A 22,314-nucleotide genomic window follows, 5' to 3' on the forward strand; every position below is an offset into this window, starting at 1 on the left:
GGGTGTTATGGGGGAGATGGGCCTGGTATAGAGGAGCTGAGGGGAGCTGGACCTGTTGTGGGGTGTTTCGGGGGAGCTGGGAGAGGCCCAGCCCCTTCCTCCTCCCTCCCCTCCCAGTACTTAGGAGGAGGTTATTGAGAAGCCAGAGCTAAGGCTGGTCACAATACAGTAAAGGAGGTGGGACAGTGAGCAACAATGGGCATAAGTTGAATGGTATAAGGAAAGACAGGATATAAAGCAAAGCTTTTTCCCTGGGAGGACAGTCCCGCAGTGGAGCAGGGGCCCAGAGAGTTTGTGTCTTCTCCATCCTTGGAGGTTTTCAAGACCTGACTGGCCTGATCCCTGAGCAACTATGTGGAGGCCAAGCTGCCCCTGCTCTGAGCTGGAGGTTGGACTGGAGACAGTTCCTGAGGTCCTTTCCCACCAGAATTATGCAGTTGTTATGACAGGACTCAATATAAACTTAGATTTATTAAAGAAACCCCCAAATGTTTGTATAGAAAACATAAGTGTGAAGCTGACATGGAATTTAAAAAGAGGTATCTAATGAATAATTGTTTCCTCGTCTTCCCATACATGCCTCAGCCACCATTGGTGTGTGTACCTCAGGTGCTGCATGACCATGAACTGAGGTGACACGATGACAAAAGCAGAATTGTTTTACCAAAGCTGAGAAAAATGCAGCAATTAAATGGCATACAGAATAGGAGATGAACTGAATATGCAAAACCTTAAATAAAGTGATTTGCATAATGGCAGTATGGGATTCACACAACCCCCTGAACATACTAGGGGTCTTCATAGTCCAGTACTTTCTTGACATTCGCTGTTGCCTGTGGTTCATCTTCAAACCAAAGAAAATTTTTAAAAGCTTTCTTGAACTTGTTTATAGATTTTTGTTACTCATATAAATGCTAGGTCTCTCTTTTTATCTCTTTTTTTAAAAAGCTTTTGACCTCAGCAACAGGAGGTTAATTGTGCATTGCAGAAGATACTGCCTCCTACTGATTTTCAATTTTGCTGTGTTTCCGTTTGACTGAATTTTTTAAAGCTGTGGTAGAAGTGGCGAAGTAGGAACTATTTAATAAATTGGAAAATAGGAATCTAACATGTCTATTCATTATCTGTATCCTTTTGTTGTCGTTTGTGTCTTTACAAACTCAAAGTCAGTCTGTCTTCTGTTTTCCTTGTGTGGCAGACTGTGCAGGTTCCTGCATGTTTTTATTCTCTCTCTCCTAGTTCTAACTGTATTATTGTTTTTGGTTTTGTTATTATTATTTAAGATAGTGATGATCTCTAGTTAACAGTCCCAATGACTTGTATATATGCAAGACATTTCCCCTTACTTCCTATTTTGACATTCTGCGGTACACTTCATCTGTTGTAATTTATTCTGTTGTTAAGTTTATTTGGGTTTGGATTTAATTTTTTGAAAACAGACGCTTTGGGTAAATGCTGCAGTTTAACCAAATGCCTTCTTACTCCCTTGTCTTAGTCATTTGTGCCTTTTAGGCTGTATTATGGTTGCCTTAACAGTCTTTTCTGAAACAAAGGAGTTCTTTTCTTCCTTTTGTTTTAATCTTTGTTACTCTTCTAATTAAAAAAGTCTTCCCTAATGAGTAGTGTCTCTGTTGAAGATTTTTACTAAGTTGGTACTTGCTTCTCCCGGAGACGGAAATGAATGACTTTATGGTACTTTTACTTTGAAGTTGCTTAAATAATTACTTTTTGAACCAGCTCCAGTTTTGGAATCCTTTCTCTTTGCCTTCTCTAGAGATCACTTTTCATGAAACAACACAACTTAAGATGTTCTGCAACCATTAACTTTTTGCTTTAGATGTGAGGTAGGAAATCTGTCTACTTGTAGTACTCTATTTAAATAGACAGTGTCCCATGCGAACTGAATGTCTTTCAGAAGTAACTTTGAAATTTTGATGTAGTTAGAATCAGAATGCAACTGTTGGTTGCTGCAAAACAAACGGTTTGTGCTGTGTACTAATAATGTCTACGAATATTTTGAATTTCTCGTTGGTCACGTTGTTCTGTCCTCTTCCCCAGGCCTTGAAACAGCAGCAGCATAAGCAACAGCAGCAGCAATGCAGAGCAGGCATGCCTGTGTCGTCTAATCAGCATGTCCTTCTGAAGGCCGTCAAGGCAGCCAGCGACTCCACACCTGCAAAATCTGGTACGTGGCAGTGATGCTCCTAAGTGGTCTTGTAGCATCGTGTCTTTCTAACTTGCCTTTTCTTCTTCTTAGGGGATGAGAGAAGAAAGTGCTCTTTTCGTATGGTATTCTTTTTGTTTCTGAAATAGTCTGGCTTCTATTTTCCTGGCTTTGATTTTATTAGGAATGCAGTCAGTTAAGAATAGATCTTGACTAGATCTTATTGTGCCATTGTCTGGTTAAAAGGGTTCTTTCAGTGACAGACCTTGTCCCCTATAGTTGCCTATGTACTGTGGTCAGGTACTTCTCATGGCTAAGCAAATTAGGCAGTGTTTCTTTTAGTATTTATTTCTTTCCAAAGTGGCTTCTCATTCCATAGTGTGACTTTCATGTCTTGTTCAAAGATGTACATTCTGATCCGAAAGATCCCCAAGGGGTTTGCAGCCTTTATGCTGCAGTAGAAATTAATGAGATCACTGCTCTTCTTTTGTTCATTCAACATTAGCTCCCTTACCAGCAGCAGCATTTCCTTGGTGGTTATAAATTCTTGGTAGTTACTTCTAGCTAGTTTTCTCTAAATTCTTTTCAGTGTAACTGATTTCCATTATAAGCTCCTGTTTCTGTAAGCATGACTCAAGTTGTTTTCCTTTAGATGCAGGAAATTCCACTGTGTTGGTATAGACTGATTTTTCACATTGTACAAGTAAATGACTTTGTAGACTAACGCCATCGTTATTTTATCAATCCACAATTTGTCAAGTCATCTGTAAACACCTCCAGTAGCAGCTCTGTACCATCTTCCAGGTCACTGAAAACCAATTTGCTTTTGTTCATACTTAGGGCAGAAATCAGAACGGCGGGCCTATGAAATCAAACACCTTTGGCCTGGTGACCCGTGTCCAACACTGCTGATAGCACAGGCGTTGAAGTATGGAAAAGCAGGGCAGGCACATAGTAGTGCTCGGGGACCTCCAAAGCAAAAGGAGGTGTCTTTGTATTTCTTGGACTGGGTGGGATTTTCTGGAGTGGATTTGCCTAACTTGGGGGCTGGGGTGGGAAAGTTGACTTTGTAAATGCCTTGTGGCAAACAGAACACTGTAAAAACTGCTCATTTTTGTTTGTTTTGAGCCAGGCTCCTTATACCTTTATTTAGTTTCTTCTAATTATCAAACAGGCAATGAACAACTATTGTTTATTCAACAATTTTGCCACTCATCGCTTCTGTAGACATCTCTTTTTCAATCTGAAGAGTTCTTCTGTTATTTTCTCATTCCTCATGGAAAGCTATATGCTTTTTGCAATAGAGAATGAAAACTCTACGCAGTATTCAGGGTGCAAGGTGCATTCTGAATTTGTATAGCGTCATTTTGGTTGTCTATATTCTGTTCATCTCTTCTTAACAATTCCTAGCATTCACTGTGCTTTTTTTGACCCTGCCAAAAGCAGGCATTTTCCTAGACTGGTTGAGATTCTGAGACTCTTTGCTGAGTTTACATTTTCTATTTTAGGGCCCAACAGTATGTATGTGAAGTTAGGGGAGTTCTTTTTGTACATCACTTCATGTTTCTGTACAGTGAATCATAGCTTTTCTTTTATCACTCAGCTGTTCATTGTCACAAAGTCCTTCTGCAACTGTAATGGGGAGGAGGGGCTTGGGGAACTCAGAAATAAAGAGAATTTCAGTGCCCAGGGTTAGTATGTGTGGTATGGAGCAGGGAGAGGCAGGAGCGGGGTCAGCAGCACTGTGTACAAGAGGAGAAGAGAGCTGGCTTTTTGAGGCTGAGATCTCTTCCAAAAAGCAACAATCTCCTCCTCTGCTTCGCAGTCCTGCTGATTCCGATCCTGCTTCACTGTCTTTTGCAACATGTACGCAGTCGCTGCCTGTTTAAGCTATGTGTACTTCTGAAGTCCCTGCCCTAATACCCCATCTGTTACACTAATTATCATGGCTAAAATGCTGTGCTATCTGTCAAACTCGGGCATCTCTATGAGATGGAAATTCCCTCCCTCTCTAATAATTACCCTCTTTTTCCATCCTTCACCCTTGACTTAGTTGACTGGTCCTGATTCATCTCAGAAAGATGACGATCATGAAAATTTGACCGTTGAGGAAGACACAGTAAGAATGCTCACTCTGAAAGACTTCTGTCAGGTGTTCTCTCGCAGATGGAGTGGCTGAGACTGGCAGTCATGAAGCTTGCCCAAAAAAAGGCAGAGAAAGCAATCAGATCACAACAAAATTACATCTCCAATCCTAAATCCTAAGCTATTTTCAGCCTTCTTAAAAATGACTTTTTGGTAAAGCCCGATAAGGTGGGTAATACCAAACTGTTACCTTACAGAAGGAAGGTGTGCCTTCATTATTCTTATAGCATCTATTAACCTGATTCCAGCCCCAAAACTCCTTCCCCTTCCAAACAGTCAGTCCTTCAGCCAACAAGCCTGTGCTTAGAACAAGAAACAACTGCATGTGGAGAGAGAGGCTGCATCTCTGCTGCTGAGGTAATCATTGCCAAAGTACTGAGCGCAAGAACCAGCACTCAGTCAATCCATTCTGCTAAATTCCCTGACATCGCTTTGGCTCAGGACAAGCTAGCAGTCTCCTAGGTGATCCTTGGCACGGCTTGGTGTGCTGCACAGGCCAGACGTTGATCCCTGCAGGCAGCTTGAATGTGGTCAGCCTCGCCTGGGGGGGTCAAAGTGTAAGGATGTGAACACGGCCAGTTTGTGCCAGTTGTTCTTAGGGCCAGGGGAATGCCCCGTGTCACCATTCTGTTTACTGGTAGAGAAGTAGCCAGAGAGGATTATACAACAGTAGTAAGACCATATCAGCATGAGCAACATTTTACTCTTGCATGTTCTTGCTGTAATTACATGAATGTTTAGTTGAAATTCACTGGTCAGGTTGAGAAACTTCATAGAGCCAGCAGAAACTAGGCCTAGGAGTACCCTTGAGCTCCACAGCCTTTCCCCTCAGGGCAGGATGCATTCCTGGAGGACATTTTCTTCAGTCTGTTCTGAGAGGTCCCATTGATTCAAAGACAAAAAAACCCCCAGCAGGTCTTGCCCTTCCTGCTTTGTTAGCTTTATCCTTAAAATGTCTGGTTTAGCCTCTGATCAGAACCTTCTCTTGCTTCCTTGAGTTTAAATCCAAGATATCCTGTCCTATCCACCATGGACACAGAGTGCATGTTACTTGATTTCTTCTCCCTACCGCTGAGATGTTTCCTCATCTCATGCTGATTTGCTTTAGTATAAAATTCTTTCTGTGTTTTAGTGTGTGTGTTTATTCTCCCTTTCCAAATAGCTCTAAACAAATCCAAACCAAAACTAGACCAATCCGTCCTGGCTTGCTGGTTATATACTGCTGGAATGTTCCTTGTAACATCTGTTCAGACATACGCAAGGTTGCAGCTATGTGCCCTATATCCAATTGAAAGGAACAGGCATACTTATCAGCTGTATTTCATGCATCATTTAATAGCAGAGTTGATGAGGTCGCCTGTTGTTCCCAGGCAGCTTTGTAGTTCAAACCCTTTCGAAAAGGTTAAGGGGAAAAAGGTTAATATCTTGCTTGTTTGAAATTCAGTCCTAAGCTATGCTTGTGCCCTTTACACCTAGGCTGGTCTGGTCTGAGAAGGAAGCCAAATTTAATCCAGTAGGAAGTTACACATTTCCCGTGACAGTATTAAGAAAATGCAGTGCCAGATGCCTGACGTCTTTATCATAAAATGGTAGTTGAAAAGCCTTTTGCAATTTCTCTGCTGACTAGGATTAAACCTGAATGGTTCATTAGCACAACAGGCAGCTATCGTTCCTGGAGGACCCCGTCTCCTGAGCTCCCTGCCCCAGGACGAATTGCATCTTCACTTAGGGAAGTAGGAACAGGGGAGACCTAAGAGGGACTGAAACAGGTAGGATATTTTGCAAGATTGTTAGCTAACATAGGCTAATTATTGAAATAGACTAATGGAGTAAGTAATCCAGACTCAGGTTACTTAGAGTACTTAAAGTATTGTTTGCTGTCTTTATTTTTTGTGATTCTAATGAGGCTTTTGCCTTTCCTGGGTATGGCCAGGATCCTGCTGCTGGAGGCCTGCTGCTGTCTGGCCCTTCCCAGGTGCTGTATGTCAGACCTCTGGGGCAGCAGGTCACAGCCTTACATTGGTTTCTCTTATTTTGGTTTCTCACTTCCCAAACTTTAATCATGGGTGAATTATTTTCTTCCAGCATCTCTATTTAATTTTTGTTACTGTTTTTTTTTTTTCTTTCTGACTTTTCTATATTTTGCTGCTACATCACGGTTGCAAGGTGTCGTACATTCTGCATGTTAACTTATCCAGCCTTTCTAGTACTACTCTGAAAACATGTTAGAATCCATTCGTGTCAGTAGGGACCTCAGCAGGTGTCTCCAGTCCAACCTCCAGCTCAGAGCAGGGGCAGCTTGGTCTCCACCTGGTTGTTCAGGGCTCTGGCCAGTCAGGTCTTTGAAAACCTCCAAGGATGGGGACAGCACAACCTCTCTGGGCCCCTGCACCATTGCAGACTGTCCTCATGGAGATAATTTTTTTCCTTATATCCTGGCTGACTCTTGCCTGTTTTTTCTTGTCCTCCTGCCATGCACCACTGTGACAAGCCTGGCTACACCTTCCTGCTAGCCTCCTGGTAGGAACAGAGTGGTGACTACCAGACCTCCCTCAGCCTTTTTTCTTCTCCAGCCTGAACAAGGCCTGGTACTTCAGCCTCTCCTCCCAGGACAAGTACTAGAGTCCCGTGAGCATCTTGGTGGCCCTCAGCTGAGCTTGCTCCAGGTTTTTGATGTCTTCCTTGTGTTAGAGGCCCTGGGACAGGACACAAAATGAAGGTGTCGGCGTCTCATGGCTTAGATAGGTGGTTTCTTTGATGGGTACTCACTTGTTGCCAGCCACCAGGCAGAACATGGAGTGTGACTCTCCAAGCCTGGCCACTGCACCCACTGCTTACCCATCTGGTTGTCCTCCTGTCCGGACACTAATGTCCCGACCCGCATACAGTATTGTGGGACATGATGTCAAATGTCTTGATAAAGCCAAGGTAAATGGCGTCTGCCTCTCTTCCCTCATCCACAAATCCAGTAACTTCATCACAGAAGGCAATCGGGCTGGTCAGGCATGATTTACCCATGGTAAATCCATGCCGACTGCTTCCAGTCATCATTATCTCCTTTGTGTGACCACAAAAGTGTTCCAAGAGGGGTCACTCCATGATTTTCCCGGGAAGAAAAGTGAGGCTAACCAGTCTGTATTTTCTCAGGCTGCATGCCTGGCCTTTTTTGAAGCTGAGTGCAACATTTGCCGTTCTTAGTTGTAGGAAATCTGCTGCAATCTTCATTTCTTTTCAAAGATGGTAGAGAGGGGCCTTGTAAGGACACCGGTGAGTTCCCCCGGGACCCTTGGATTCAACTCCTGTTGTCCCACGGGCTTGTATGGGTAGCGACCATGTTCTTGACTCATCTTCCTTGCCTGTCTTTCCTGAAGAGTTGGTGCCTATCCATGCAGCATCCAGCCATGTGAGCTTTCCTACCTTAAAGATTGTTAGGGACAGAAAGAAGTTAAGGATCAAACTCATTTCATATGTGCTCTCAAGAAAGCCATATTCCTCAACTTTTGCTATTACCTTATTCAACCGATTTAGGGTAAGAACGGTGTGCGTTTATGCAGCCCCCAGTTAGACTGAACACTGATTACTGTAAAAGCCTTTGAGTGTGGCTGCAAGGTGAGTGGTGTTTGTGTGTTTCTCATCAGTGTCCATGGGGTCCTTTTTTCCCCTCCTATCCATGTGATAGTACATAGAAGTAGCTCACGGCCGGGACAGTGGGATATATTGAGATGGAGAAGTAAATTAAGGATATGAGTGCAGAGAGAACAATATTCTGAAAGAAAGGAACACACTAATTCCACAATTTCAAGGATGTATTTAGTCAGAACCAGGCAGAGAGCAGAGCCAGAGAGGCAGATGGGGAACAAAGCTGCCACAGACTGGGTGAAGGAATTGATTAGTGCAAGTCATTAATCAGAGGCAGCATTCGTTTCGTTTGTGACTTAATCATGTGTCTTGTGGAATTTTGAGGTATGGGACTTCAGTACCTTTCCACACTTGAGTGAGTACCTGTTATTACACATAAACCTAAAGAGAGCAGAGGGAAGAGCAGCTCTTGTTCTTAATTCATCTCACGAAGAGGAGGGAAAGGAACGCAGGGAGAACCTAGGGAAAAAGTTCTTCCCACCGGCAGGAAAAATACTGCTTATACAAAAGAGAAGGTGGGTGGCAGTGATTTGTAAGAAGAAATGATAGTGGTGAAATCTGTCTGGTTTGGCCAAGTAGTGACTTTGGAGGAGGACATGAAAATATCTCTTGAGTATTTGAAAGAGGAGGAGGAATTACTGAGGATGGTCTAAAAGAACAAAAGCTAGAATAGTAGGCTAAAATTTAGAAAGTACACATGAAGTATGAAGAGATTTTTTTCTGACGGGGAACTCTAACAGAAACTAAAGCTGCATCTAAAAGGAAGTTTTAACAAGATCATTACTGGATTGGATATAGATGGGAAATAAGGTCGGACTAACTGGGAAATAGACTCAAACCATAAATGTAATGGCTACCATCCTGTGATTTTGTGATAGTCTGAGCGCTACAAAGGGGCCTTCTACTTTCAGCCTGTGGGGAAGTGCATGCTACAAGAACAAGGGACTATAGGTATCCTAGAAGTGCTTGTCCCAGAGCTGGTGGGATTAGGGTATGTACCTTATTTCAGTCCAAACAGATGTCTCATGTAATATTTCTTTGTACATTCCTGTGTTTAAATGTTCTCGTTTCCTGTGCAGCTTGGGAAGGAAAGCAGTCAGATGGACAGTCAAGCAGCCCTCAGAACTCCACCTCCAGTTCCTCTCCCTCTGTTAAGCTTGATAACTCCTTGCCAGGGTTGGGGAAGAAACCATTCCAGAGATCTGACAGGCTCCATGCAAGTAAGATATTTATTTTCCTGCTTACAGAGATTTGGTTGCTGTGATGACAGAACAAAAGCCTAAGAAGCAAAATTTAGTAAAATGTGTAATTAATTCCATTGCTAAAGTGACTTCTGGACAACTGTGGAAGGTATTGCTAGTATGCTGTGTGAATTAGGATAAATAATTCAAACCTTACATATGCAAATAAGCTTTTTCTCATTTTTATCAGGGGTTTCTACCTGTGAATTTGCAGCTTGCTGTTTGAGAAGCAAAAAAGGACTTGCATTATTTAGCAAGCTTTTTAATCTACTTAAGATGTTTTCATAACATTAAAAAGAAAAAAGAAATTCCTTCCCTGATCTTTATACTTCAGACCCCGCTGTTGTTTGGCTTCCTTCCCATTCATTGAAGTTAGGTCTTTCTCAGCCCTCCTGACCTTTTGTGGTTTCTTTTGCATATACCAGTGATGGAGTTGACCTCGGTGAACTTGAGGATATCTGAGGTCTCTGTCTATGCTAATTGTCCTAGATTTTCTTTATCACTGCTGAAAACAGGCGCTTTTCAGGGCATGTTTCATTTGTCTCCTGTCATGAGGAAATTCTGCAACTTAAGTAGATTGTAAACCTGCAGAGCCATTTTCTGACTTCTAATAGAGCAAACTTCCCCAAATGAAACAAGCCTCCATGACATTTATTCTGTTAGGTGCTGTTACCTTAAAAATAATTGCTGTTGTCCCTGAAGTCACGGGGAGCAGGGTCTGTCTTAATATTCCCTATTTTGCCAATAATGCACTTTTATTCTAAGCTTCAAAACACATATATTTTGCCAGTAATAGACAGTGGATGCATCCAAAGGAAAGAGTACACAGTACAAATGCTTTCTTCATTATTCTTCTCTGAATTTGCAGCACAGACATGAAGCTGGCTGCAGCATAAGGCTTAATGCTGGACTTGCTGGTTTTCAAACATAGAAAAGGAAAGAGAATAGTTGCTCATTGTTACTGCTTTGTCTAGTAGTGTGGTTTCTACACAAGCACAAGGAGCTGATGAATTTTTCTGAAACGCTTTTGCTGCGAACAAAGTAGGAAAGTCCAAGAAGAAATGCTGAGGAACAAACTGACCTTAACTAGAGGCTTAAAATAGAAAATTGATATGGCTAAAAGCAGTTCTGGAAACTCTTCTGAAAAAGACTCTTTGCCAGTCCCCAGATAGCCAGGATTCCTATGAAAGTTAGGTGAATTGAGGCAGGCTACAATATATTAGGTATGGAAATTTTCTGTGCGGGAAAGGACCTCCCACATCTTGTTTTTAACTGCATGTGCAAAGGTAAAACGTGTATTTCAAGGCAAGGTTTGAAATGGGGTATTAAGGTGGCACTTTGAAAGTCTCAGGTACAGTGGACTCCAAAGGAGCTTTTAATCGTCTCTTAGGTGAGATGTCACTTATGTCTTTGTGGTTGATTTCAGGGCAGCTGAAGAGAACCAAGTGTGCTGAAATTGATGTGGAAACTCCCGACTCCATCCTTGTGAACACAAACCTGCGGGCACTGATCAACAAGCATACGTTCTCCGTTCTGCCTATGGAATGCCAGCAGCGCCTGCTGCTGCTGCTGCCGGAGGTGGACAGGCAGGTACGTCGTGGTTTCTGGTGTGGAGAGAAGCTGGGCTCTGAGCAGTCTGTAGGGAGCATCTCCAGAAGTAATTCTGACTAGACATCCAAATATTGTGTTTATGTCTAATGGGATAGACTACTGCTTCTGTGCACAGCATAAAAAAAATTGGAAAATTCTTCAGTGATTTGTCTGGGTATTTGTTGCTACCAGAAAAAAAAATTTCAGGTTTGATAAACCAGTGGCTTAATCAACTCCATATTCCCAGCTAGAGCGAGAGCAGTGTTTCTGTTACGTTGGACCTGAAGAGGGCCAGGAGTGATGGAATGCAGCGGTTTCAGCATCTTCCTCTCTCCTGTCTTCTCCCAGACCCTTCAATACAGGATTAACCCTGCAGCCTTTTAGACTGGTGCCTTCCCACGGAGTACCTTAACAGATGCGGCCGTTTATTTCCACCATTCTCATTTCTCATGACCTTGTGTTACTGCTGTCAAATTCTGAATTTGGTGAAGTGAAACCCGAATGAGTTTTCTGTGACACATTCACGCTGTCCAGACTGCAGAGCAGACTTGACCTTTTCCAGAGAGCTTGTGTCCTGACCTGAAACACAGACTAGAATAAAGGTACGCAGCATGTGGTGCAAGTCAGCCTGGCAGGCAGTTTGGTTTTGTGGATTGTCTGTCAGACCTCTTTGTGTGTGAAGAGAGGAATTTGGAGAAGCAGGAAAGTACTCAGTGGGGACGAAAGAGTTCATTTGCTCTGGGAGTGGCACAGAAGAAACAGTGAAGGTTTTCACTGAGCTCTTAATTACACAGTTGGTGATAACTGGAACCATTAACATGAGTGACAAGGGGGTAAGAACTCAGGCTTTAGTATTGAAGGAACACCTAAGAGAATCTTTTGGTAGGACAGTTATTTCAGCTCAGCTGGATCTGATGAATTTCATCCAAAGGGGTACATAAAAGAACTGCCTGAAGCAATCTCACCATTATCACTGTTTTCTTCAGCAGCTTGTGGAAGGCAGGGATGATAACAAGAACAAATGTTACGCTTGCATGTAAAAGAAGGAAAAAAAACAATGAGTTGAGGGAGTGAAGTTCAGTCTCTTTATGCTCAATACCAGAAAAGTTGTAGGTAGAACAAGGATGCTTCCTTCCTTTTACCTTATTCATGTTATGCTTGTCTGCAGCACTCCTACCCCAGCTGGCTGGGAGCTTCAGAGCAAAGTGGGATTCTGCGCTATGCTTCCACTTCAGTGGCAGGGGTATTAATTCAGATGCCTTAACATACGTGCCTAGAGTAATTTTAAATGTTCTTTAGATATCAAAGCTGGCTTCAAGATGCCACTCCAGATGGAAATCTTCTGTATGTCCCACCTCAGATCTGCAAGTCCCTTGAAGATACTTTTCTGTGTGGTGTTTGGATCAGTACTAGATGCCTGTGTTTACACACCTCGGTCACCTCCCTGGAATCTGTCTCAGCTGGTTACTCTGGGCTCCTTTTATAGAAAGTGGAAATCCAGTTGGTACAATCAAGAACCTGTGACCAAATACAGGTGTTTAGTTCAGGACGAGGTGAACTGAGTCCCTGCCTCCATACACTTGGTTGACTTGATCGCTATGAACTGAGGGGACACCAGCTTAGATGTCAACACTCACAGCACAGACATCCCTGTTTAGTGACGTTACAGCCATCTTCGCAGCTGTGCTGCTCTCTTGGTACTCACAGAACGTTAATAGTGTGTGTGGGTCTGGCAGCTGCACTGCGGTCTGCTTCACAGAGGATGCTTTGCTGAGCAGATAGTGTTCGTTTGGAGTTAGGAGGAGTTCTAACGTTTTATGTTGTCTCATAAATAATAATCTTCAATCAGCATTCATTGGGGACTTGTTAGTCCAAGGCTGATCCAATGAATATTTGAAGGAATTGTTTTATAGGTCCTGTGGCCTTTGTAATAATTAGGTATGTGTCAAAGTATGATGTGATGGAGTTTGCAGCTGGGGTTTACTGGCAAGAACCTCACAGCAGATGGTAAGATGTTTCTGTCCTGACTTTTAAACTTAGTTGTCCTTAAATTGAATTAGAATTTGACTGAGAACGAATTTTGACTAACTAAATATTGCTTGGCTCCCAAGAGGATAAATTTTACATTTTACTGTAGTAAATCTCCTAGAGCAGCCCCCCACATCAAGTGGTGATGTGTGATTTATAAAATGTCGGACTTTGCTATAGTAAACGGGAAAAGAGGTGAAGACGTTGGGCATTGCAGTTGTGAAAGGTCACGTATCTGTTGTGTTTTACTTGGCGGTGACTCAGTCTGAGCTATTACAGCTGGTGCTTCTGTTGAAGAGACAGTGGGCACTCAGAGGCACAGCCCAGTCAGCCCTGCGGTAGTGGTCTGTCCTCCAGCAGAAGGAACAGGCAGCACCGTATGTGCAGCAGAGGATAGTCTTGTGAATCCTGCTCCCCATAGTCGATCAGTAGAGGTCTGGGCTGGAAAAGAAATCTCTGCTTTTGTAATCCCTATAATGGCTGCTCCTAACTTAAAAATCTCCTAACTAAATCTTACCTACCAAACCTTCCATTAGGTCACTTCCATCATTTTAATTACCTGCATGACAAATGCAGCCTCAGGAAAAATGTTGTTTTTCTCTATCAAATCCTGTGCTGTTGAGCGTTTGCTGCATGGCCTCCCAGTGTAATCAGATGTGTCCTACATTTGGACGGTTGGATTTCGCTTGTTTGTTCTGATTTATTATTTATGCAAGAAATGGAAGCACATCAGTTTTGCCCACTGCAAGTTTTTGCGACTTACTGAATGATATACGTATTTTTGTGTTTGTGGTAGAGTTATTCCACATTTACTTATGTGGGATAACAAACAAAAGCAAACTTCGTATGTGTTTTATTGCCCTGGTTATAATTTCCCACCATGCTATGTTCCAGTCTTAGCCTCATGCTTTCTCATTTATGTCCTACTTTATAGCATCACTGCCCTATTTGGTTAACCATATTTCAAAGACGGAATGGGTTTTGAGCTTCATTTGTCCCTGTTTTTCCTGAAGCATCCATGGTTATGACTCTACATTTCAAAGTTACTTTTATACGATACCTCTTATGTCCTTGCTTTTCCTTCATGCGCTTTTTCATGTTCACCAGCAGCCTGCGGAGGTGTTGCTTTGGATGGTAGTTCAGGCAATACTGTGCGTTCATTTTGCAGGGGAGAGGGCATCTGAAGAAGCTTTTCAGAGGCTGTGCTGTCCTTGCCACCTTTACCATGTGCTGTTCATCTATGTTTGCGCAGCAGCAGGACTAAAGAGGACTGGGCTGAAGCAAGGATGAGGAAGATTTACCACGGCCTCCTGGATCCAGATTTGGTTAAGCACCAGCGTTAAGGCGGCTGTTCATTTTGTTCAGAGCAAGTTAAAGGCAGATTCCAGAGAGATTTGTGGCAACGTTGGGACTCCGGGCCTGTTTTCAGGTCCCATGTGACAACATGTGACATTTGCCCTTCGGTTCATTCATAGTATTTGCTTTGTCCTGTGTTCCAGGTCGGGGCGGATGGTTTGATGAAGCTGAGTGGCTCTGCGCTCAACAACGAGTTCTTCACTTCAGCTGCCCAAGGCTGGAAGGAGAGGTTGTCAGAAGGTAAAACTTCCCCAGACAACAAAGCAAAACGCTAGAAGACTTTTAGCTAGTGGATCTTTTGGGGAATGCGTAAAAGATATTTTACGGCGAAGTTGAAGCACTGGAGTGCCTTGCTCGGTAAAGACAGCTGTAGTCAATACAGCCCATGAGAGCAAATGCAAGCCTAGAACTACGTAATCTTAAGGTCATAGAGGGGGCTGCAGTAAGGAGTTCTCTTTTGAACTTAACATGTGGAAAAATGAGAAAGTCTCTGGAAGGGATGAGAAAAGGAGGAAAAATGTGTTTAAAATCTTGTTGAAATGACAGTAGAGCTGTGTTATTCTTAAGTGGTAGTAGCTAAATATAGCCCACTGCTTAGCTCAGTAGCGAAGGTAAATTATATTCCCAGAGTAATGCACTTTGTCATCAGCAAAGTTGTCTAGCCACAGTCAGTATGGTCAGTCCTTTAAGCTATAATTTTTTTATAAACATAAAGTCAGCCATTTACTAATCTATAGGACTCCTGCACCTTCAATAATCATTTGCATCTTTAACTTAGAGGTGCTTAATTCCATGATTTGATCCAATGACATCATCAGAAGTGCGCTCACTCACTGTGGGCAGGGACCATTTCCTCTACAGAATTGAACCGTGCAGCCTCTCACCAGAGTTTTTGTAAAGACTATAGGACCAATCATGACTTTCTTTAAGAAGAGGAGAACATCATTTACTCAAGCCCAGATGATTGACTCTTAAGAGGCTTTCCATAGAAAATGTATCCAATTCTGTATGAATAACCCTTTATAACTTGTAGATTCTGGGTGTATCTATGCCAGTGACCAGGAAGGCATAGAACTCAGCTGTCTAATCTGCTGAATTGTTAAAACCACCCCCAGTTTTAGCCACCATCATTTAGCATTTTCCCTTTAATGCCTCAGAAGACCTTTTGTCCATTCGTGTCTACACGTCCAGAGGGTGCAGCTACATTTACACAAAGGCTTTCTCACCAGAGTAAAACCACTGTAGAACCTGCCGTGGTAGTAAAACTTGCAAGGATGAGGGTGAAGTCTGGAGATCCACACTGACATTCTCACTGAGCTCTGCGTCTCTGCTCAGGTATTAAACCGTGATGCACTGTGGGCAGAGCAGTCTTGTAGGCTTTCTTCAGCTAGTCATCAAGGTACCGATGATTTGTAACAGTGCGGTTTGGGGTCACCCACAGTACTATTTAACGTATGCAGGCCTGGTCAGCCTTATCTTGAGAAAATGCAGGCCTGGTGACTCTCAGCATCATCATTGGGAAAGTCATGGAGCGAGCTCCCTTGGAGCACAGCTCTGGGCATGCGAAGGAGGAGGTGACTGGAAACAGTCAGGATGGTTTAACTGAGGGTAAATCATGCCTGAATAGCTTGACTGCATCAAAAAGAACTGAATTTGTGAACATGGGGAGAGCAGTGGGCGTCATTTACCTCAACCTAAGCAAAGCTTTTGAGAACCGTCTCCCACGGTACTCCTGTATCCAGGCTGGGACACTAGGGTCCAGGTGGGCAGACACCCAGATGGGTGAAGAGTTGGTTAGATGGTCACGGTTGGAGTCATGGTTCATGCCTGGCAGCTGGTTACCGGTGGAGGCCGCAGGGGTCTATCCAGGCACTGGTCCTATTTACCGTCTTTACCAGTGACCCTGGGGCAGTTTGCAGAGGACACCAAAGCAGGGGGACCAGTCAATATGCTCGAGGGCAGGGCTGCCATCCAGTGGGATGGAGACAGGCAGGATCCTGCCCCTGGGAAGGAAGAGTTCCTGGCAGTGATACAGGCTGGGGAGGGGTGATCTGATAGCAGCCACCTGCTGCCTACAGGAAGATGGGGCCAGGCTTGTCACCGTGGTGTATGGCAGGAGCAGGAGAGAAAACAGGCACAAGTCAGGTGGGACATAAGGCAAAGCTTTTTCCCCATGAGGACAGTCCCACAGTGGAGTGGCAGCCCAGAGAGGTTGTGCCTCCTCCATCCTTGGAGGTTTTCAAAGACCTGCCTGGTCAGAGCCCTGAGCATCCGGGTGGAGGCCAAGCTGCCCTTGCTCTGAGCTGGAGGTTGGACCAGGGACACCTCTTGAGGTCCCTACCAGCCTTCAGGTAGAGGTTCGTAAGTAAAGGTATTTCCACTTGACTGCAAGCTAGGTCGGTTTTCACTGTGCGTTGCACTTGGTGCACGCCTAGGCTGATGCCGATGTCTGCTTTTAGTGGAAATCTCCCAGCTGGGAGACAAAGGTGGCATAACCACAGCAATGAAAATTCAAGAATTCGCTGCTACAACAGAGACTATTTCAGATAAATTAATTTTCTACCCTGTTGCTAAATTAGTGGACAGGGTGGCATCAGGTATACAGTTGGACTTGATGATCTTTGAGGTCTCTTCCAACCATAATGATTCTATGATTAAGTAAAGGCAGATGTTCCTCTGTTTCTGATGCAACAGACTTCCTATATTTATTTACCTGACCAAGTTTATACAAAAATAGAACAGTGTACTGAAAAGGGACACAGTCTTAGTTTCCTTTGGACATATCTTGATAACTGCATGGAGAACAAACTCAGCAAGGATTTCTTATGATCCCTTTATTTGGCGGGAGAAAATTGTTGAGAAACAAACTGTGCAGTGACAGAAGTATCCAATTTCTCTTAATCTCTTGAAGGAATCCCCTCTCTTTGATAACTGCAGTGTTGGAGAAGATCTGGTTCTAGTAACTGTTTCCTCCAGTGCTGAAAAGCAGAAACAAAATGGTGTGTGAACCAGATAAACCTTGAGAATGAGTGAAGTCTTGAGGCTCACGGTCACATGTCTATCATCAAAGCACTGCAGTTGTGTCAAAAAACCAAACTTTCTTGTTGTCTAATGATAAACGCTTTAAAATATTAATATGTGGTCTTACGGATCTTAATGGTTCAATGCTGCCTCAGGGAGGGTTCAGACTTGACGTTAAGAAACCTTTCTTACAAGCTGCAATACATGTATGTGTGAAATGCGCGCTTCAGATGTGTGAGAGGGGTTTTTTTGTTCCCCACCTGCCTGTGACAGAACAGCATCTGTTGCCAGAAATGTTTTCTGTCATTTGTGCTGGGCAAGAAGTCTTTGTTCTTGTATGCGTATTTCACCACAGCCATCCACGACTGTCGTTTCGAGGTGCCATATTGCTTCGCCATCTGCATAGGCAGTATCTTCAGATCCTTCAGAAAATGGCCGTTGTGTCGTGCAGCGTACATACAACATACATTTGTGTATAGATTTGTATTCATTTAGTAAGTGCGATTTCACATAAAGCATCTATTGGCAACCAGAGTGGGTGCTGACAGGGAAAGGAGTTGTGACGGTCAGGCCTGAAGCTGTTACCCATCCACTGCAAGGAGCAGGCAGCAGAAAAACGCTTTGCAGCTCAGGAGAAATGCTGAAGTACCACAGGCAGGGCTGCAGTGCCACAAGCTGCCGAGGGGACTTCTAAGATGGCACTCGCCTGCAAGCGTGGAGGCTCTTGTGGCTCTCCTGACCCATTTTATCCACAGTTTTTTTTTGACTATATCCTTTATTGCATTTTGCAGGTGAGTTTACACCAGAAATGCAGCTAAGAATACGGCAAGAAATAGAAAAGGAAAAGAAGGTCGAGCTGTGGAAGGAACGTTTTTTTGAGAGCTACTATGGTCAGAGGTAAGACATTCAGCTGTCTTTTTTACCCTTGCGTTGCCTGTCCAGATGTACCTGTTGCTGCATTTGTAGCGTGCTGTCCATCAATAAACATTATTTGTCATTAATCCTGAAACCTGAAAAAGGTCTCTAGCTTCACCTAGCTGCCACAGGACTGACAAAATGCGATGTGTTTGCTGTCATGATTTCTAATGCTTTACCCAGTGTGGTACTGTTTCCCTTAGGCGAGGGTGTCCTTTAGACTCTACATCTTAACTTCTCCCACTCCTTGCTGTGATACTTCAAGACACTCCCCTCTTACGGTTCTTCTAGTGTCAGGATTCTGGACATCCACGGGTGTGTGGTGGCTGAGCGTTCTCTACCTGTCAGTAGGTCACCTGCTATGTGAAATCTTGTGTATTTCCCCACATCTTCAGTCAGACAGATAATTGGTTAAAATCCTAAGTCTGCAAGTCTTTCGTTCTGTGGTTTTTTGCTTCAAGATTTTCCTATCTGTTGGGCTATGGAGAGGATTTCAGTTTCTGTGGGAGTAACTACACCAAGAAACCTGAAAACAAACAGACACATATAAATACCTAATAAGGAATTTCTTATCCTGCATCTTGACAGTTAGCTTTTATGCTTGTCCCTGAACTGTCAGCCAGTTTTCCTCCCATTCACCTATGATGTTTTAACCCTGTAGAACATGTGGATTATTGCACGCCCCATTTCTGTCATTCCACGGTCTGATGGTCTGGGGTTTCGTGGGTGAGCAGGAGGCTGGTGTGTGTCCGTGTACACGTGGCAGGCTGCAGTACTAAGGAAAGGAATTACACCAGGTTGGGAATGCCAGCGATCAAGTGGCATTAGCAAAATACTTTACTCAGCTATCTTACCTGGTTCTCTTAGTGTTGAAAATCAGGATGTAAACACGTATGGAGCCCTGTGCTGGAAGATAAAAGGTGACTGCTGAATTCTTAAAGCTTTAGCGGGACAGGGAACAGCATGGAGGTGACGTGCACAATAGCGGGACTTCAGTTCTCTCTAACTCCTAAGAACTTGTCTGGTAGAAATCAGTCCCACAGATTCATCAGGCTGGCTTCATCCAACTTTGTGGGTTCACGTTTGGGCAAAAAAACCCAAATTTGGTATTTTGTTAAGAGGAATGGATGAAGTTAATCCTAAATCAGATGTCACTCTGGGAATTGGATACCTAGCTTGCTCATTTCTTTAACAGATAAAGATGAATAAATAATCCAGGGAAATACTCGCAGCATTCTGATGATGGAGAAAGGCAGCACTGTTGGTTCTGAGCTAAGGGTACGTCGTGGTTCTGGCTCTAGCTGTCTTCCTCTGGAAGAAACGGTGGGACGCTTTTCAGTGTCCCTCTCTGCAAATGCCACCATTCGAGCTGAAGTCAGATGCAAGCTGTGTGGGGTGGTTCGCATCTTGTGGAGATACATCTGTGGAGGCTAATAAAGGGAATATTTCTGGTTGGCCAAATTAATTTCATTTGCAGCCTGGAAAATCGGTATTTGGATAGAGGACTAGATCTCACCTGTGTTCCATGTATTTCATTTAGCTGGTCTTAAACTTTGCTATTAGGTTCTGTTTCATGTGGAAGTCTAACGGTATGGAAGGTTTTCAGATCATGGCATAGAATTACATGTATGAGACATATTTAGGGTGTTGTATGTAAAGAACCCTCTCTCAGTTTTCGTCAGGATAGTATGCTTTTTGCAAGAATCTTTTACAAAATAAAAACATCTGTTTTTCTTGATAGTTCTGGACTAAGTCCTGAAGAGTCCAAGAGACTGACAGCGAACACCAGCCCGGCCGAGACAGGGACTGAAAAGCCAGCAGCTGAACAGCCAAAATGCACGCCAGCCTCCCTGGCACCACTCAAAGAGGAGATTACATCTCCGTTAGAGTCTAAAGCACAAGCAGCCCGGGAAGCACCAGCAATGAAAAAAGGAGGAGAGGAAAGAAGAGAGGACATGCAGCCAAAACCAGCCAAACCTGCAGAGGCCTCGGTTTCCCCAGAGAGGTGTGCAGTGAGACCAAGCGACCATTCTCTCCCTAGAAAAGACAGAGTCCAAGGAGAATCCATTCAAGAGAAACCACAAACTGCTGCTAGTCTAAAGCCAGAAGAGGAGAGAAAGCATGCTGCATCAAGGGAAGTGCTAGTGAAAGAGACTGCTGGTACCTCTGGTTTGGTCCCGAGTAAACCAAAGAGCCCTGAAGCAGGTGAAGTAGTAGCAAACACGAAAAGTCCAGTGATGACTCCAGAAACACCAGAAAAGAAGTCCCCTGTAAATGAAGAAATGGAAGTCAGTGTTGAAGCCCCTAAGAGGAAGTCAGAGAGTCGCGAAGAAGCTCTAACCACTCCTGAAAAGAAGCCACGCATCATGGAGAACTGTCAGCACCACCAGGCATTTCGGACGCAGCCACAGTCCTTTCCTGCAGCGGGGACCCCGGTGCCACGGGTACCCCCACTCAAGGTAAAGAGGAATTAAGGCAGATCCACAGCGTGGCCTTATGCAGGCCAGTTCAGCTGGTGGCTCTCTCAGAAATGCTTTGTCAGTTCAGTTCTAGTCATGTATGTAACTTATGTTACCCGCTTACTATAGCGATGGAAATACTTGATCCAAAAATGTAAAAGCTCAGCCAAAAGGGAATCTGCTGGCTGGCTAATCAACGTAACTTCAGTTAAGTATCCCTTGTACACGTGCGTCTGTTAAAAGATCTCTTGGGCCAGCTCAAAGAATTGTGCAAAAGGCCAAGACAGAGCGCGACAGGGAGTACTGTAGCTCTCGTTGGAAACTGGGGAGAGCTGCGAGACTATAGTAACAAATCAAGTTGTAGCCCGGGAGTGCACAAAACTCTGCAGATGTGTGAGTATCCCCAGCAGTACAGTAACAGGTCCAGAACGAACGCTATCAGCAGCTTCCTCTATTATGTCAAGTGCAGAAATGAAATTATTTACCTGTGTTTAAAAAAAGACCATCTAGAAATAATGCAGTTGTCATTTATCCCAGCTGAATGCAGTGTAGTGTCAGACCATTTTAGGGAGCATCTCAATTCCAAAAGCCCTTTAGCTGCTGGGTCTTAGTGAGAACCTACACAGGAAAGGAAACGGGCAATCAGTCCCTTCCATCTGCCCTATCCCAGAAGCGAAGCATGAAAGAAATGTTCCAGACTTTTGGCCTGGACAATGCACTTGAGATCCAGGTCACGGGACCGCACACCCACTACTGAACTGCCAGGAAACAACCCCTTGGCAAGTGATGAACCCTCTCCATTCGGACATTTGATACTCTCTCAGAAAATGGTTGTAAGATTGCACGTGTACAGATAACACCCATTCTCTCTTCAGTGGTGGTGTGCTCAACAGCAATCGTAAAGGGATGAATCAGCACGAAAAAAAATGTGTACAGTCACGTGTGACTGTATGAATGGAAAAGTTTCGTTTCTGTAGAATAGGGCCTGTGCTTTTTCTACCAGAATTGGCTCTGGTTAAAGTTCATCGTCCTGGTTTGGGGCCTTAGGCAGAAGTTGTAAATGGAAAACTGCTTAATTACTATATTCCCGTGTGTCCTAAGATTCTACTCTCCTGTTAACATGCTTTTATACTAGGGGGTATACAAACACAAAATTTTAAAAACAGTTCATTAGTCTCACTACGTTAGTAAATATAGCATGAAGGTAGGAAAGCGTTAATAAAATCTGCTAGTGACACAAAACTGGGGGAAAACTGTCAATTAAAAGGATTTGAAACATCATACAGAAAGAATGGTTGACCTCCCAGTGTAATAAAAATGAGATTTAATTCAATAATAGAGTGAATTGAAGGGTGATTGCAGATAGTTTACCCTGTAAGGTAGAAGATACATCACTCTTCAAAAAAGAAAGGTAATAGACATAAAATAGGTGTGCCAGACATCAAGAGATCATATGCGTCTTTATTATTTATCTCAAGTGAGGGAGATAGAGGATTTCTCCCAAACTACAACTATTTCTCTAAGACTAAACACTTAAATTCTTAAAAATGTGGGTTAAATGTTCCCCATATCTCAGTTGTGCTGTTCTCCTCTGTTTCAGATTCCCGTTTCCAGAATCTCCCCAATGCCATTTCCTGCGGGCCAGGTCTCTCCCAGGGCACGTTTCCCAATCTCGCTCACCAGTCCGGGAAGAACAGGGGCCAGAACTTTGGCAGACATCAAGGCAAAAGCCCAGCAAGCCAAGGCTCAGAGGGCA

The 22,314-nt window shown here is 43.7% G+C and overlaps 1 protein-coding gene across 1 annotated transcript; it reads left to right on the forward strand.

Moving 5' to 3' along the window:
* Nucleotides 1–2,001: 2,001 nt before the first annotated feature.
* Nucleotides 2,002–22,311, forward strand: LOC104163319 (putative Polycomb group protein ASXL2; the record flags this gene model as incomplete). The annotated part of the gene is made up of 7 exons (XM_009702287.1): nt 2,002–2,185; nt 9,028–9,168; nt 10,616–10,779; nt 14,307–14,403; nt 17,976–18,081; nt 19,841–20,558; nt 22,159–22,311. Coding segments are annotated over exons 1-7 (1,563 nt in total), but the record flags the coding sequence as incomplete, so codon positions are not given.
* Nucleotides 22,312–22,314: the final 3 nt, after the last annotated feature.

The sequence above is a fragment of the Cariama cristata genome, unplaced genomic scaffold, assembly GCF_000690535.1.
Source record: "Cariama cristata isolate BGI_N322 unplaced genomic scaffold, ASM69053v1 Scaffold42746, whole genome shotgun sequence".
Lineage (NCBI taxonomy): Eukaryota > Metazoa > Chordata > Aves > Cariamiformes > Cariamidae > Cariama > Cariama cristata.